This window comes from Thermobia domestica, chromosome 10, assembly GCF_964235325.1.
Source record: "Thermobia domestica chromosome 10, izTheDome1.hap1.1, whole genome shotgun sequence".
Lineage (NCBI taxonomy): Eukaryota > Metazoa > Arthropoda > Insecta > Zygentoma > Lepismatidae > Thermobia > Thermobia domestica.
In genome coordinates this window covers 224038278-224051791 of record NC_137463.1, presented here as the reverse complement: position 1 = coordinate 224051791, position 13514 = coordinate 224038278, and the positions used below count along the sequence as shown (strand labels likewise).

Genomic DNA, 13514 nt, shown 5'->3' with positions numbered 1-13514 from the left:
CGCGTTTCTAAACAGCTGAAAACGGAAAGCCATTAGGTGACTTGTGATAACGGTACCTCATGCAAAATAATATTGTCTAGGGCGCTCTTGTTCCATATTTCAATTATCTTTTATCTATTTGAAGATATCACATAATTACTGTAAAATTAGCAGTATTTTAATTTCGCCGGGATGAAGACTCTTAACAACGTAGACTATTGATGGGGGCACTATGGCCTAGAGATAGAGCGCTCACCTCTGGTTCGAGGGTCAATCCTGGTTCAATCCTGGGCTATGTAAGTATGTGATGAAGAACATAGTATTCGTTGGTCCACCCGTTTCCTTCCACATTCTCATCCCACCACTTCGTTCATAATCATTCACATTTAATAACGTTATTTTGTATAATCGTTCAGTATGAGGCGCCAGGCTGATGATCGTGGGGCAAAACTCATCGGAGTCCCATTAAAAAACATGGAAATTCCAATTGTTTTAGAGGCTTCTGCGTTCATGTTCTTCTTCAGTCTGATAGGAATTAAAAATTGTGTGCATGCCCGTGCTTTCTGCTCACATGGTCTCAGATTCGATTCCCGCTGATACTACTTGCTTCCGGTACACGCTTCAATAGTGGCACGAATCACACTTAAACACTAGCTTTTACCTCGTATACCTTTCCTGCTGAAAATTGATACTAAAATTTGATCAATTAAGAAAAAGAAGAACATAAAAGGCGTGACCCGAAAGTCTTGAGAACACTGCAATAAAACACAAATAAATTCTGATATGGACACAATTTATTTTTATATTTCAAAATACATTCCTCCTTCATCGATGCACTTGTTTGTACACTCCTACAACTTCTTGACCTGCAGAGAAACAAGTTTTGGAATGTTTGCCAAATGTTTGACTCAAAAATATGTGTAGTAAGGGACACTTCTAGATGGTACACCTATATGGAAATTTACGGCAAAAGTGTACCATCCAGAAGTGTCCTTTACTGTACAGCCTTGTTTAGGAAAGAAGTCTTCACCCATCTTTCTTTGAAATGCTCTATATTTTTTTACTATTAGCAGAATTGGAAAATGGACCTTCTTAGGCCAATAAACTGGAATCTCTATTTCAAGTCGAAATTTATGAAATTCACTACTCTTAACTGCGAGTAATAATGTCAGTGAAACAAAATTTCGATCTGTCTCGTCTTGGAAGTATACACCTGTTTCTATATGAAGACTTGTGTCTCGTCTCGAAAGCAACATTAGTTGCGAGAATGTAGTATTTAAAAGTAAAGTGGGTACCATTTTTTTTTAAGTAAGCCTGTTCGCCTCTTTTAAGAACTATGATGTGTTAATAATACTAACCAAAATAATATTTCTTTACAGATTTTCGTTTAAATCAAGGATGAAGATAATTATTCTAAACTTAATCATATTATGTGTACCGAAATCAACAACAGAATTATTATTCAGAGATCAAGAAGAAACTAGTTATTTAGAACACCTCATGCCACAAATAGTATATTGGATTTTCCCAAGAACTCAGTGCTTAGTAATAATTCAAAATTCGAAAGTGGTGTCAGTACTAGAAGCATTTATAATGCACAATACAACTTTGCTTCCATCTATACTTATTACTTCAGACCTGGAAGAAGATTTTTTTAAAAACGAGAGAAGTGCTTACAACATAATTGTACAAGCTATGGACGACGGTTGTGATTCATTTGTGGTTGCTCCTATGAACATCACAAAGACATTTTTCTTAATGTACATGGCTACAATTAATTCTACACAAAGAAAAATAAGAAAATATATTACTGTATATCGTAATTACGAAAATTATTGTAGCAATTTGTTTCAAAACGAGTGGATGAAATTGTTTCCGTATTTATATCTGGTAATTCCAGAAACATCTGGTTTTGTTAATATATTGACTCATACAATAGGCGATGAGTTAGTTCCTAAGACTTTGGAAGTGATTTCAACGTTAAACGGAGATAAACTTCCAAAAACTTTTGATATTAGTGTTAATAAGTTAAAAAGTTTTAGTGGCAGCTTCCTTAATTTGCTCTTGCAATTTTATGACCCTTACACTTTTGTAGATTCAGATAATAATGATGGATATGATGGTATTGATTTTAGAGTAATGTTGGAGTTTTCAAAGAAATTCAATTTTACGTGGAAAATATTCTGTCCTAATGTGGAATGGGGTAAAGTCACGGATAATTTCTCGTCCAGTACTTTCTATGGAATGATCAAGAACCTCAAATATCAAGCAGCTTTACCAACGGAATTCATAACTCAAGCTCTCATGAATAACTTTTACGCATCGGTTCCGCTTACGGAAACTAGTATACACTTTGTTACAACCAAACCAAAACGCAAAGTTAATATTTGGTCCATATTTACTCCATTTACGAAGGGTGTTTGGTTAACTATAGCTGGTTTTATAGTTTCTGTTTCCTTTTTATTATTTAAATTTACGTTTCTAGAGTCCTTGTTGTATAAGGAAGAAAGACAATCACTATATTACTCCAACTCATTTTTGAATGCCGTAAGTATTATAATTGGAGTTGGTTTCCCACGACGCACAAAATCACCTGCTACTAACTATATCGTAGTATGTGCCTTTCTGGTATCTACACTTATCATTACTGCTTATAACTGTAATCTTGTATCATATCTAGCGATTCCTGTTTATGAGAACCCTATAGACACATTAGAAGAATTTGTCGACGCTGATTTACAATGGGCAGTCCGTGACATGGCTTGGGTAGAAATGGTGGGCGAAACTGCGGATAGTCGTCTGGATAAAATAAAGAACCGATACGTATTTGTGGAAAATGGTGACCGTTTAAACCAACTCGTAGCTAATGGTAAAACTGCAGTGTTAGTTGAAAAGTTAGCCTCTAGGCATGTAACAAACGTTGACACTCTTACTAAGGACAATTTGAAAAGTCTACACTTGATGAAAAATAGTATTTTTAACTTTTATGGAGGATTTCCATTTCACAAAGGCTCCCCGTTAGTTCCTATGTGTAATTCTTTCCTCTCCCAGCTGCGGGAATCAGGCTTATACATTTATTGGCAACATCATATCGTTCATGAACCAAGATTCAAAAAGTATTCCTTGTCGGTAACCAATATGAGAAACAAATCAGATTTTAGACCATTGTCGCTGGATGAAATTGTTGGTACCTTTGTCATTCTTATTGCTGGCTGGACTATTTCATTGCTGGCGTTATTGTTGAAATACGTTTATGATCGACCATTATATATTTTCGAACTACGCCGACCAAAACAGCTATGCAAAAGAGAGACAGCCAATAATAATAACTGAACATTACAACAATGGCCTGTAAAGGTTAGTTCACTCATAGTGTGCCGTTCCCATGCCGTACCCCGACAGGCCGCCTTGAAGAAAAAAACAGTCCGGTCGTGGCTCATTGGCCGCGATCCTTCAGTTTTCTTCGGAGCACACGAAGCGACACGAAGTTGACCAGAATCAAGGGAAATAGTGTAGAAAGCCTTAGCTGCATGGTAGGTGTGACTGATCGCGATCTTGGCATGGACGAAGCATGGCAGGGCATGTCATGGGCAGGGCACACTGTATGTGAAATAACCTTAACAGTGACACAAAGTATAACACTGTCCAAAAACAGCCGCGGTATAGGGCTATTACCGTTTCTGTCAATAACACAAAACCATCACTCTGCGAGGTTATTTATCGTGCGTCGCTATTTTCATATGGAAATGTCAGAAGTAAATATACCTAGAGAAAAGCTACCATTCAAAATATACAAACTCAATATACTGTTCAAATTTCGAGTTTCTAACGTAAGAAGTTTGGCCTGGGCGACGTTCGTAGTTTGAGGGAAATTTCCCTAATCTAGGGAAATTTAGTTAGTAAGTACGATTAGCAAAAAGGGAAAAATGTTATACATACATACATACATATATATATATATATATATATATATATATATATATATATATATATATATATATATATATATATAACGTTAAAATAAAGGGAAATTCTTGCGTTGACGTATTGACCAATGTAAATGCTTAAATTTTTCTTTATTCTTTAGAAATAAACTAACACAATAGCAATAGTGTGTGTGTTCAAAGTAGCATAATTTGCACCCATTGTTGATTGGGTGCATTTGTGTGTATTTTTTCGTTAAAAAAAAGTGACGGAAAAAGTTTATAAAAACAGAATCAGAAAGCAAATGAATAAAATATATGTGGTTGGCGCTTCCTTTAACATAGCTAAATTAATCTTCTCACATAACTTCTATCATAGGGATTGGACATTCAACCAAGTAGGGAAAATTTAATGTCAGTCGAGGGAAATTTTTCTGAAGGATTCCTACGAACATTGCCTGGGCTTTGATCAGTCAGTTAGTCACACAGGACTTCTTTTATATACTGTACGTATAGATATAATATTAAAAAAAAAAAACACACACTTGGGTTGTCGATAGGTTCCCTTTTTAACAAGAGTATTTCTATAAATTAATTATGAGGACATATGCTTAGGTCAAGAATAAAGGCCACTATTTTATTCAATAGTGTTGTTCTAATTTTTTTAACAACAACACATATATATAAGGAGAGATAGGCAGGGTAAATGGAAATATATCTAATAAAAGGTGGTGTAACGGAATAAGGAAGCATTGTGAATATCTTGGAAACAATTATCCAAGATAAATGGTTGTGAAAAGAGTATTGGAAAGACCTTAATCCGGTAAGAGATCAACAATTGTTGATAATGGTATGTATGTATTTCAAATATAAATAACCCTCAACCATTATACTCATGTGACCCCAGTTCTTATTCTTGATATCTGCGAGCATTTGAGATTAAGAAATAAACGTTTATACCTTGTTCTCAAAGATCATATGTTTAACCCTGTAGCTGTAAGAATTTCTAAAAACTAGGGGAGTTAAACCAAAATTTACTGTTACGGGAATACCTGGGTAAAATTTACACTGCTATATCTGGGAATAACAAACGGTTCTATGAACTCGTAATATTTTAACAACCAGCGAACCGGCAGTATAGCACCACTGACTTTGCTGCACTAGAAAATTATGTGGACGAAAGTATTGAATTGTCTTTTGATTTATTATACGTATCTTGAAAAAAAAAAGTGAAAAAAAGATAAGTACATGAAGTTGTAAAGCTGATCAACACACAAGGGCGCCGATTTCTCTGTAATTTTTTTTTGGGGGGGGGGCATTGAGATGCAGAAGGCATATATGAGGATTTTAAGATAAATTGCATTCAAATTATACCAAATATTGTATATTTATAAATACAATACGGGGGCCTATATGAGCTTTGGGGGAGGGGAGCCGGGCCCCCTTGGCATCCCCAGGATCGGCGCCCTTGCCAATACATTTTGGGACTTTTCTACTGAATGCTTTTCTCTTATTGTTAGTTGTATTTCTAGTTCTTGTTGAAAGAATGTTTCTTAAACATAATTCTGTGCGTACATATATCTCAGTCAAATACCAGATAGAATTCAGTATATATTTTTAATCATTAACTGAAGAATCTGGCTGTATTTCCTTGTACCTACTCAACAGACTTTCTTGCGTAGATCGTAATTAATTCAGCAGTGAAGTGAAAGATGTCACTGTTTCTGGTATACTGCAGAGATTGCAACGTTGGTTTCGTAGAAAATAATTTATTTCTGAAACATCATTAATCTCTCTTCGCCACAACGTTTTTTGGTGTCACAAGTTTAATTGGTGCTTTTCAATTAAGAAACTTCCATCTATTACCTCACGCCTTCAACTGGTTTGCACGGTAAACATACATTGTGTATATCCACAGTACAATATTTAATTACTGCAAGGATCTCATCTTCCTTTTCATTTTTTTTTAAATCCTACGTAATGAGTTTGTTTACTTGTTCTTAATACGTAGTATTTATTATCCAAACAAAATTACAATGTCTATAACGTAATTTAATCATTGTTAAGTCCTGAGTACTTTCGTATTATACAAACATAGGAGATTATTGAGGGCTCCAGTAATATGATCAATAAGGTGTCCATCTACGGGATGGGCGGTCCGGATTCAATCCTAGTGAGGGCGGAAGTTATTTTCTGGATCCAATGCTGCACAGTGGTTCACCCAGCTTCTGTAAAATGAATACTTGGGAAAACTTGTGTATTTAGGGGCAGCAGATGCGTGGTCTCCTTATATACAGAACTACATCACCTCCTTATGTACGGGAGTCCACAGTAAGTATGGAGACTCACTGCCCCCAAGTCAGTAGCGACGGCAACATTAATTTGGGGGTGGGTCCAGGGCCGGTTCTAGACATTTTTTAAGTGTAAGCAAACAATATTTAGGCGCCCCCACCTAAATGATAATAAAAGAGTAGAAAGTTGTAATGGACAAAAATTCTTTAAATAATTGTTACAATAGCAAATTTCTTTAACATGTGTAATTATTGTACAACAAACTTTGTGTTCAAAATAATACAGTCCACGAACATTAAAGTGGTCCTTACCGACCGGATTTTGTTCCAGTTGTGCATGTGCATGGTTTGCGAACTTGTGGCGCAGTATCTTCATTTTGTAGTGCATTGTCAAAGTGGTGCAGAATTATAACAATGGAAGAACTCATAGGTAAGAAAACTGTACTTAAACGTGATAAAGTCAATATCACTTTAATGTTCGTGGACTGTATTATTTTGAACACAAAGTTTGTTGTACAATATACTATTTATTATATTGTAAACACACAACTAAATACAATAATTGCTATGCATAAGCAACTACACACTATGCAGTCACACACGCCACGTTGACACTTATAAAAAACTATAAATTATCCAGTGTTGCCAAATACAAAACAAAAGAATAATGAAATGTGGCCGAACATACCGCCCACCTTGAAATATCATTTCAACACTACTTATAATTCTACACATTACTCTACACTACACATTCTACATATTATTCTTCATTAAATGGAAGAGGAGAAATTTTTACAATTGGTCGTTTGAAGACACCTTTGCTAGTTTTAATAGTAACAGTTCTAACAATATTATCTACACCAGGATGAACAGCAACTACCCTTGCTAAATTCCAATGTTGAGGAGATGTCTTATATTCCTTCACTAATACTAAATCATTGATCTTGATATTAGCACGTTTACACCACCACTTTGGCCTTTGTTGCAGCCGAGACAAATATTCTGTTTGGCAAGTTCCAAAAATGTTGGACCAATCTTTGAGTTAATTGCCAGCGTGACAAATGATTGATTTTTAATTCACACAAATTTGGTTCAGGTATTGCTACTAATGCATCGTGAATTAAAAAATGACCAGGAGTTAATACCTGATAGTCATTAGGATCAGAAGATATTGCAGTTAATGGTCTAGAATTTAAACATGCTTCAATCTGACACAAACCTGTATACATTTCTTCAAATGTAAGTATAGTGTTACCAACTACACGTCTCAAGTGGTACTTGACAGACTTTACACCAGCTTCCCATATGCCTCCAAAGTGAGGTGAGGATGGTGGATTAAAATGCCAATTTATAGATTGCATACTGAGGTAATTACAGACTCTTTTGAATCACCATTCGTTACAAGTTTCAGTAAGGATTTTAATTCTCTGTTTGCACCTATGAAATTTGAACCACAATCACTGTAAATATCAGTAGGTTTTCCCCTTCTAGCTATAAAACGTTTCAAAGCTGCAATAAATGACTCTGTTGAAGCATCACTTACCAATTCTAAATGGATTGCTTTGACACTGAAACAAATGAAGAGTGCTACGTAACCTTTGAATAATTTTGAATTTCGACTTTTCATATTTTTTAACATTAGTGGACCAGCATAATCTAAACCGCAATGCAAAAATGACGAGTTGGTGTTACTCTACCAACAGGAAGTTGACCCATTAATTGAGAGGCTGTTACACTTGACTGCTTGTGACATGTTACACAACTTTTTTGCAATTTTCCTTACAAAGTCACGACCACCAATAATCCAAAACTTTTGTTGCAAAACAGATAAAAGTAACTGTGAACCTGCATGAAGATGCTTTATATGTTCAGATTTTACAAGAAGTTCTGTAATTCTAGCATGTTTTGGAAGTAAGATAGGATATTTGAAATCATATGTTACACTAGCATTTTGCAAGCGGCCTCCAACTCTCATGACATCATTTTCATCAAGAAATGGATTTAAACACAATAGTTTGCTATTATAAGGCAAAGGTTTTTTCATACGTAAGTATTTTATCTCAAGTGGATATTCAGATTCTTGAGCTTGTTTTATCCAATGCATTAATGCATTTGACAACTCCTTTGTAGTTAGTGGTCCACTACATCTTAACTCCTGTTTACTTTTACTATTTCAAACAAATCTTTTACACCAAGCAGTAACACGAACTAACCTAGATAATGATGAAAATTTATCTACTATTGTACAGTCAACCTTAATGTGCATGTTAACAGTTGAAGACTTTTGCTCACATTGAACAGAATCTAGATTTTTGCAATTAATATTTACAATAGGTAATTCTGATTCCATCAACCACTTTGGCCCATTCCACCATAGTGAATAAGACTCTAGTTGTGACGGATTCAAACCACGAGAACTACAATCAGCTGGGTTGTCTTTGCTCGATGTGTGCGCCCATTTAATAAAAATTGATTGTTGGATCTCAGATACCCGGTTAGCCACAAATGTTTTCCATTACTCGGACATGAAGAAAGCCATGCTAACACAATAGTAGAATCTGTGTAACAGACAACCTGTTCAAACTTGATTAGCATTGCCTTAATAACCGTATTGACTAATCTACAAAACAATACTGCAGCACACAATTCTAACCTAGGTATTGATATTTGCTTTATAGGGGCAACTTTGGTCTTTGCAGCAATTAGGTATACTTGCACATTTCCAGATGTATCTATACAACGTACATATGCTACTGCAGCATACGCCTTTTCACTAGCATCTGAGAACCCAATTAGATCATATTTCACAATATTTTCAGAAGAAATACACCTTTTGATCTTAATCTGTCTCAACAATGGCAATTCTTGACAATATGCTTCCCACGAGCGAGCAATATCATTTGGAAGTACGTCATCCCATTCAATTTTTAATTTCCATAATGATTGTAGCAACAATTTTGCAACAATAGATACTGGAGATAACCAACCAAGCGGATCATACAATTTTGCAATATCAGCTAGTAACATTCGTTTTGTCGTTACTGACTTAGAAGTGGGAACAACAATAGAAAATGAAAATGAATCACTTGATGGATTCCACTGTATACCTAAAGCTTTTACATTCTCATCTTCATTAAAACAAATTAACGACTGAGTTTCTCTTAAGTGAGAAGGTATACTATTTAGCACATTCATGTCGTTAGTAGACCATTTTCTTAATTCGAAACCACCTTTGTGTAATAATGCTGTTAATTCTGAGTACAATACCATTGCTTCACTACTATCAGCTGCACCTGAAACTAAATTATCAACAAAGAAATCATTCATGACTAATTCTGCAGCTCTGGGATAACAATAACCTTCATCTACAGCTAACTGTTGCAAACACTTTACAGCCAGATATGGAGCCGAACTGGTTCCATAAGTAACAGTTAACAATCTAAAATCACTAATAGGTTGGTCAACTGTTTCTCTCCACACTATTCTCTGGTAATCAGAATCAGTTTGATCTACCTTAACTTGTCTGTACATTTTTGCTATATCAGCACACAATGCAATTGGATGAGTTCTGAACCTTAATATTAATGGGATAATATTAATGGGTAATTTTGGACCTACCATTAAGTTGTCATTGAGAGATACTCCACTGCTAGTTTTAGCACTACCATCAAATACAACCCGCAATTTAGTGGTAGAACTACTTTCATTTAAGACACAATGATGCGGCAGATAATAAGATTCAGATACAAGCTTATCAAGTTCTACATCAGGAATTTTTTCCATGTGACCTAAGTCTAAGTACTCCTTCATGAAATCACAATATTGTTTACATAAATCAGGATCTTTCTGTAACTTACGTTCCATCTGGCATAATCGCTTTACTGCTGTGTCCCGTGATACACCTAGAGGCTCAACATTTTCTTTAAAAGGCAATTTTACAATATATTTGCCATCAACATCACGTTTGTAAGTTTCAGCAAAATACTGCTCACATGATTGCTCTTCAACGGATAAATGTTGTACAGTTGGCAACTCTTCCACTTCCCAGAATCTTTGCAATGTTTTATTGAGATCAACAGAAACAAAATATGACTGAACACTTGATGTGTTATTCGTTAAGTTAATCTGACCACACAATACCCAACCTAACACCGTTTCAATGGCAGACGGAGCTCCATTCGTACCTACGTGTCTCCCACTGAGCAACAATAATGGGAAAACATCAGCACCTAACAACACATCAATAGGGCCGCTTTTGTTAAACTGTGGATCTGCTAAGTTTACTTGTTTCACAATTTCCCAATTACCTATATTTTGAATAGTTACTCTGGGTAAGTTACTTGTGATTCTTGGGACTACTATTGCTTTAGTATGAATATTATTATTACTGTACATTGACTGAAAACACAAATCAACTATTGCATGAGAATTTCCAACGTTAGAACCAGTAACACCTGATATGCTCATGTTTATTTTCTCTTTGTTTATGCGTAATTTCTGGACGCAACGTTCAGTTACAAACGATAATTCACTACCACAGTCGATAAGTGCACGAAATTGTATCAACTTATTTGCATTATCTTTAATATTTATGACAGCGGTGGACAACAACACCTGAGGAATTAGTTTTTGATTTATAGAATGAGAACAATTTACTTGATCTACTTTATCCTTCTTTTCAAAATGTAATAAAGTATGATGTTTTTGTTGCAAGTGTGGCAACCCTGCTTCACATTACACTTATTCACGGAACAATTTAAGGTCAAACAATTGAAACAAAGCGAATTCTTTTTCACAAAACTATGCCTATCATTCACTGACATATTTATGAACTTTTGACACTTATATAGCTTGTGGTTATTTTTACACATGATACATGACACAATTGGACTTGAATGATGCACTAACGTGTTGCTCTTTTTTTTGTTTTTAAAGCACACGTGCCTGCCGGTGACCTTGCACTCACTGCAGCTAACGCTTTGGCACGTTGTAATATGAACTCTTTCAGCTGGTCGAAAGTTGGTTGTTCGTTTTTCTTCAATGAAAGCTCCCATTGTTTTCTGGTGTTCTTATCTAGCTTCTCACCCACATGGTAAATTAAAATCACATCCCAATGTTCCACTGGAAGGCCCAAGGATTTAAGTTCACACACACACTGAACACTATTGTCAACCAATCTTCGTAACTCACCTGATGACTCATTCTTCACAGCTGGTTGAGTAATCAACTTGCTCAAAATATGATTTGCTAGCTCCCTCACGTCTTCATATCTTGATTTAAGTAACTCCCATGCTACTTTATAGTTATCATCAGATATGGAAATAGATTGCAAGAATACAGCAGGTTCTCCTGATACAGCTGTCTTCAAATACTGCAACTTTTGAGTATTCCCTAACCGATTGTTATTATGAACAGCAGCAACAAATAAGTCACGAAACGATAGCCAATCTTGCACTCTACCACAAAATGTAGGGAGTTCTAAGTCTGGCAACTTCACATCTGTGCACTGTTTATTAGATGTATTTACCTGTTCAGTATTAGGTGACTGCTTATTGTACAAAATTTCTAAGACAGAGTCCAACTTATTTTGCACTTCATTAAATTCTCCGTCATATTTTGCAAACTCACTTTCACCACCCACATAAATGAACTTTGTAATGAGCTCTGTGCAATCGCCATGTAATTGCGTAGCACGTTCAGTGTACAGCTTGATACTGAAGTTAAGCTTGTCTTTATTCTCGTTCACTTTATGTATTAACCTTGTCACTTCACGTTTAAGTACAGTTTTCTTACCTATGAGTTCTTCCATTGTTATAATTCTGCACCACTTTGACAATGCACTACAAAATGAAGATACTGCGCCACAAGTTCGCAAACCATGCACATGCACAACTGGAACAAAATCCGGCCCGGAGGACCACTTTAATGTTCGTGGACTGTATTATTTTGAACACAAAGTTTGTTGTACAATATACTATTTATTATATTGTAAACACACAACTAAATACAATAATTGCTATGCATAAGCAACTACACACTATGCAGTCACACACGCCACGTTGACACTTATAAAAAACTATAAATTATCCAGTGTTGCCAAATACAAAACAAAAGAATAATGAAATGTGGCCGAACAGTAATCTCCCTGTGAATATTAACGAAAAATGGCGAAATTATAACTAATTGATTATGGATGAATATTGAACAAAGTTTCAATTTTAATAATTAATAGTATTTTTTATCAAATAAACACGAGACACAACTAAGATATATACCTACGATGTATTTTGACAAGTACAATTGAAACATATAAGTCGAAACAGAATAAAATTCATGAGCTTCAAGTCTAACATTAACACAGATTAGATTTTGATAAAGAGGTATGCTGTTATGCTTGATTAAAATAGAGTTGCCAACCGTCTGGTATTTTACTGGACAGTTCGGTTTTTCACCTCCTTGTCCGATGTCTGGTACGCCCTCAAAACCGAACGTTGAATTTCCGATAATTTTTTTCCATTTAGTAGTCCTATTCTCTGTTCTATTCAGATTATTTTGGAGTGACGAATGGGCTTTGTTTGTTGATGATTATGGTTAAAGTAGAGAATATAGTTCGCTTTGGTATCGACCTGTCATGCGCGGAATTTGCTGAAGAGTTGAAAACAGGAAAATTTAATTTAGTAAGTATGTAAATAGTATACTTACATATGGTATATTAATTTGGAGTGCTGCTTACCCTTCTCATTTAAAACCTCTGATTGTTCAGCAAAATAATATTGTAAGAATATGTTTAAAAAAGGGACTTGAAAGTAAACTAGATAGACTCTATGACCAATTCTCAGTACTACCACTTTCAAAATTATATTTGCAGAAGGTATTAATATAAGTTAAAAAGAACAGAAACAAATGGGAAGTAATAAAACATACGTATATAACCAAAAATGTGACAACCAAAAATTTAGAAATTAAAGCAACGAGTAAATCTATAACTCAATACCAAACATATTACAGAGCTCCGAAGATCTATAATGAACTCCCACTCCAAATCAAAGATGAAAGTAATTTCAAAACATATATAAAAGGTTAATTTTACGGTAGTTAAAAGATTAAAAAAGTGTCTAAAAAGCTATTGTTAGCTAAAAGTAAAAATTATAAAACTCATATGTTACGATAAGAAAATAAATAAAACACAAGAAGAATCAGGCTCACATACAAGCATTTGCTTATGTGAGCCGTTTTCTATCTTTTTTATTCTTTGCATAAAAAATACAAGAAATTCGCAATATGGAAACAAGTGCATTGAATTAAGTTACCCGACACCGGA

General features: G+C 35.0%; 3 protein-coding genes across 3 annotated transcripts; 1 reads left to right on the top strand and 2 right to left on the bottom strand.

Moving 5' to 3' along the window:
- The first annotated feature begins 1572 nt into the window (after positions 1-1572).
- On the top strand, positions 1573-3312 carry LOC145661812 (glutamate receptor ionotropic, delta-1-like). The gene has a single exon (XM_081727147.1). It carries the CDS (start codon positions 1573-1575, stop codon positions 3310-3312), a length of 1740 nt encoding a protein of 579 aa, XP_081583273.1.
- Positions 3313-8596: 5284 nt separating this feature from the next.
- On the bottom strand, positions 8597-10660 carry LOC145661811 (uncharacterized). Its single transcript, XM_081727145.1, has one exon. It carries the CDS (start codon positions 10658-10660, stop codon positions 8597-8599), a length of 2064 nt encoding a protein of 687 aa, XP_081583271.1.
- A 436-nt stretch (positions 10661-11096) lies between these two features.
- On the bottom strand, positions 11097-12002 carry LOC145661810 (uncharacterized). Its single transcript, XM_081727144.1, has one exon. It carries the CDS (start codon positions 12000-12002, stop codon positions 11097-11099), a length of 906 nt encoding a protein of 301 aa, XP_081583270.1.
- Positions 12003-13514: the final 1512 nt, after the last annotated feature.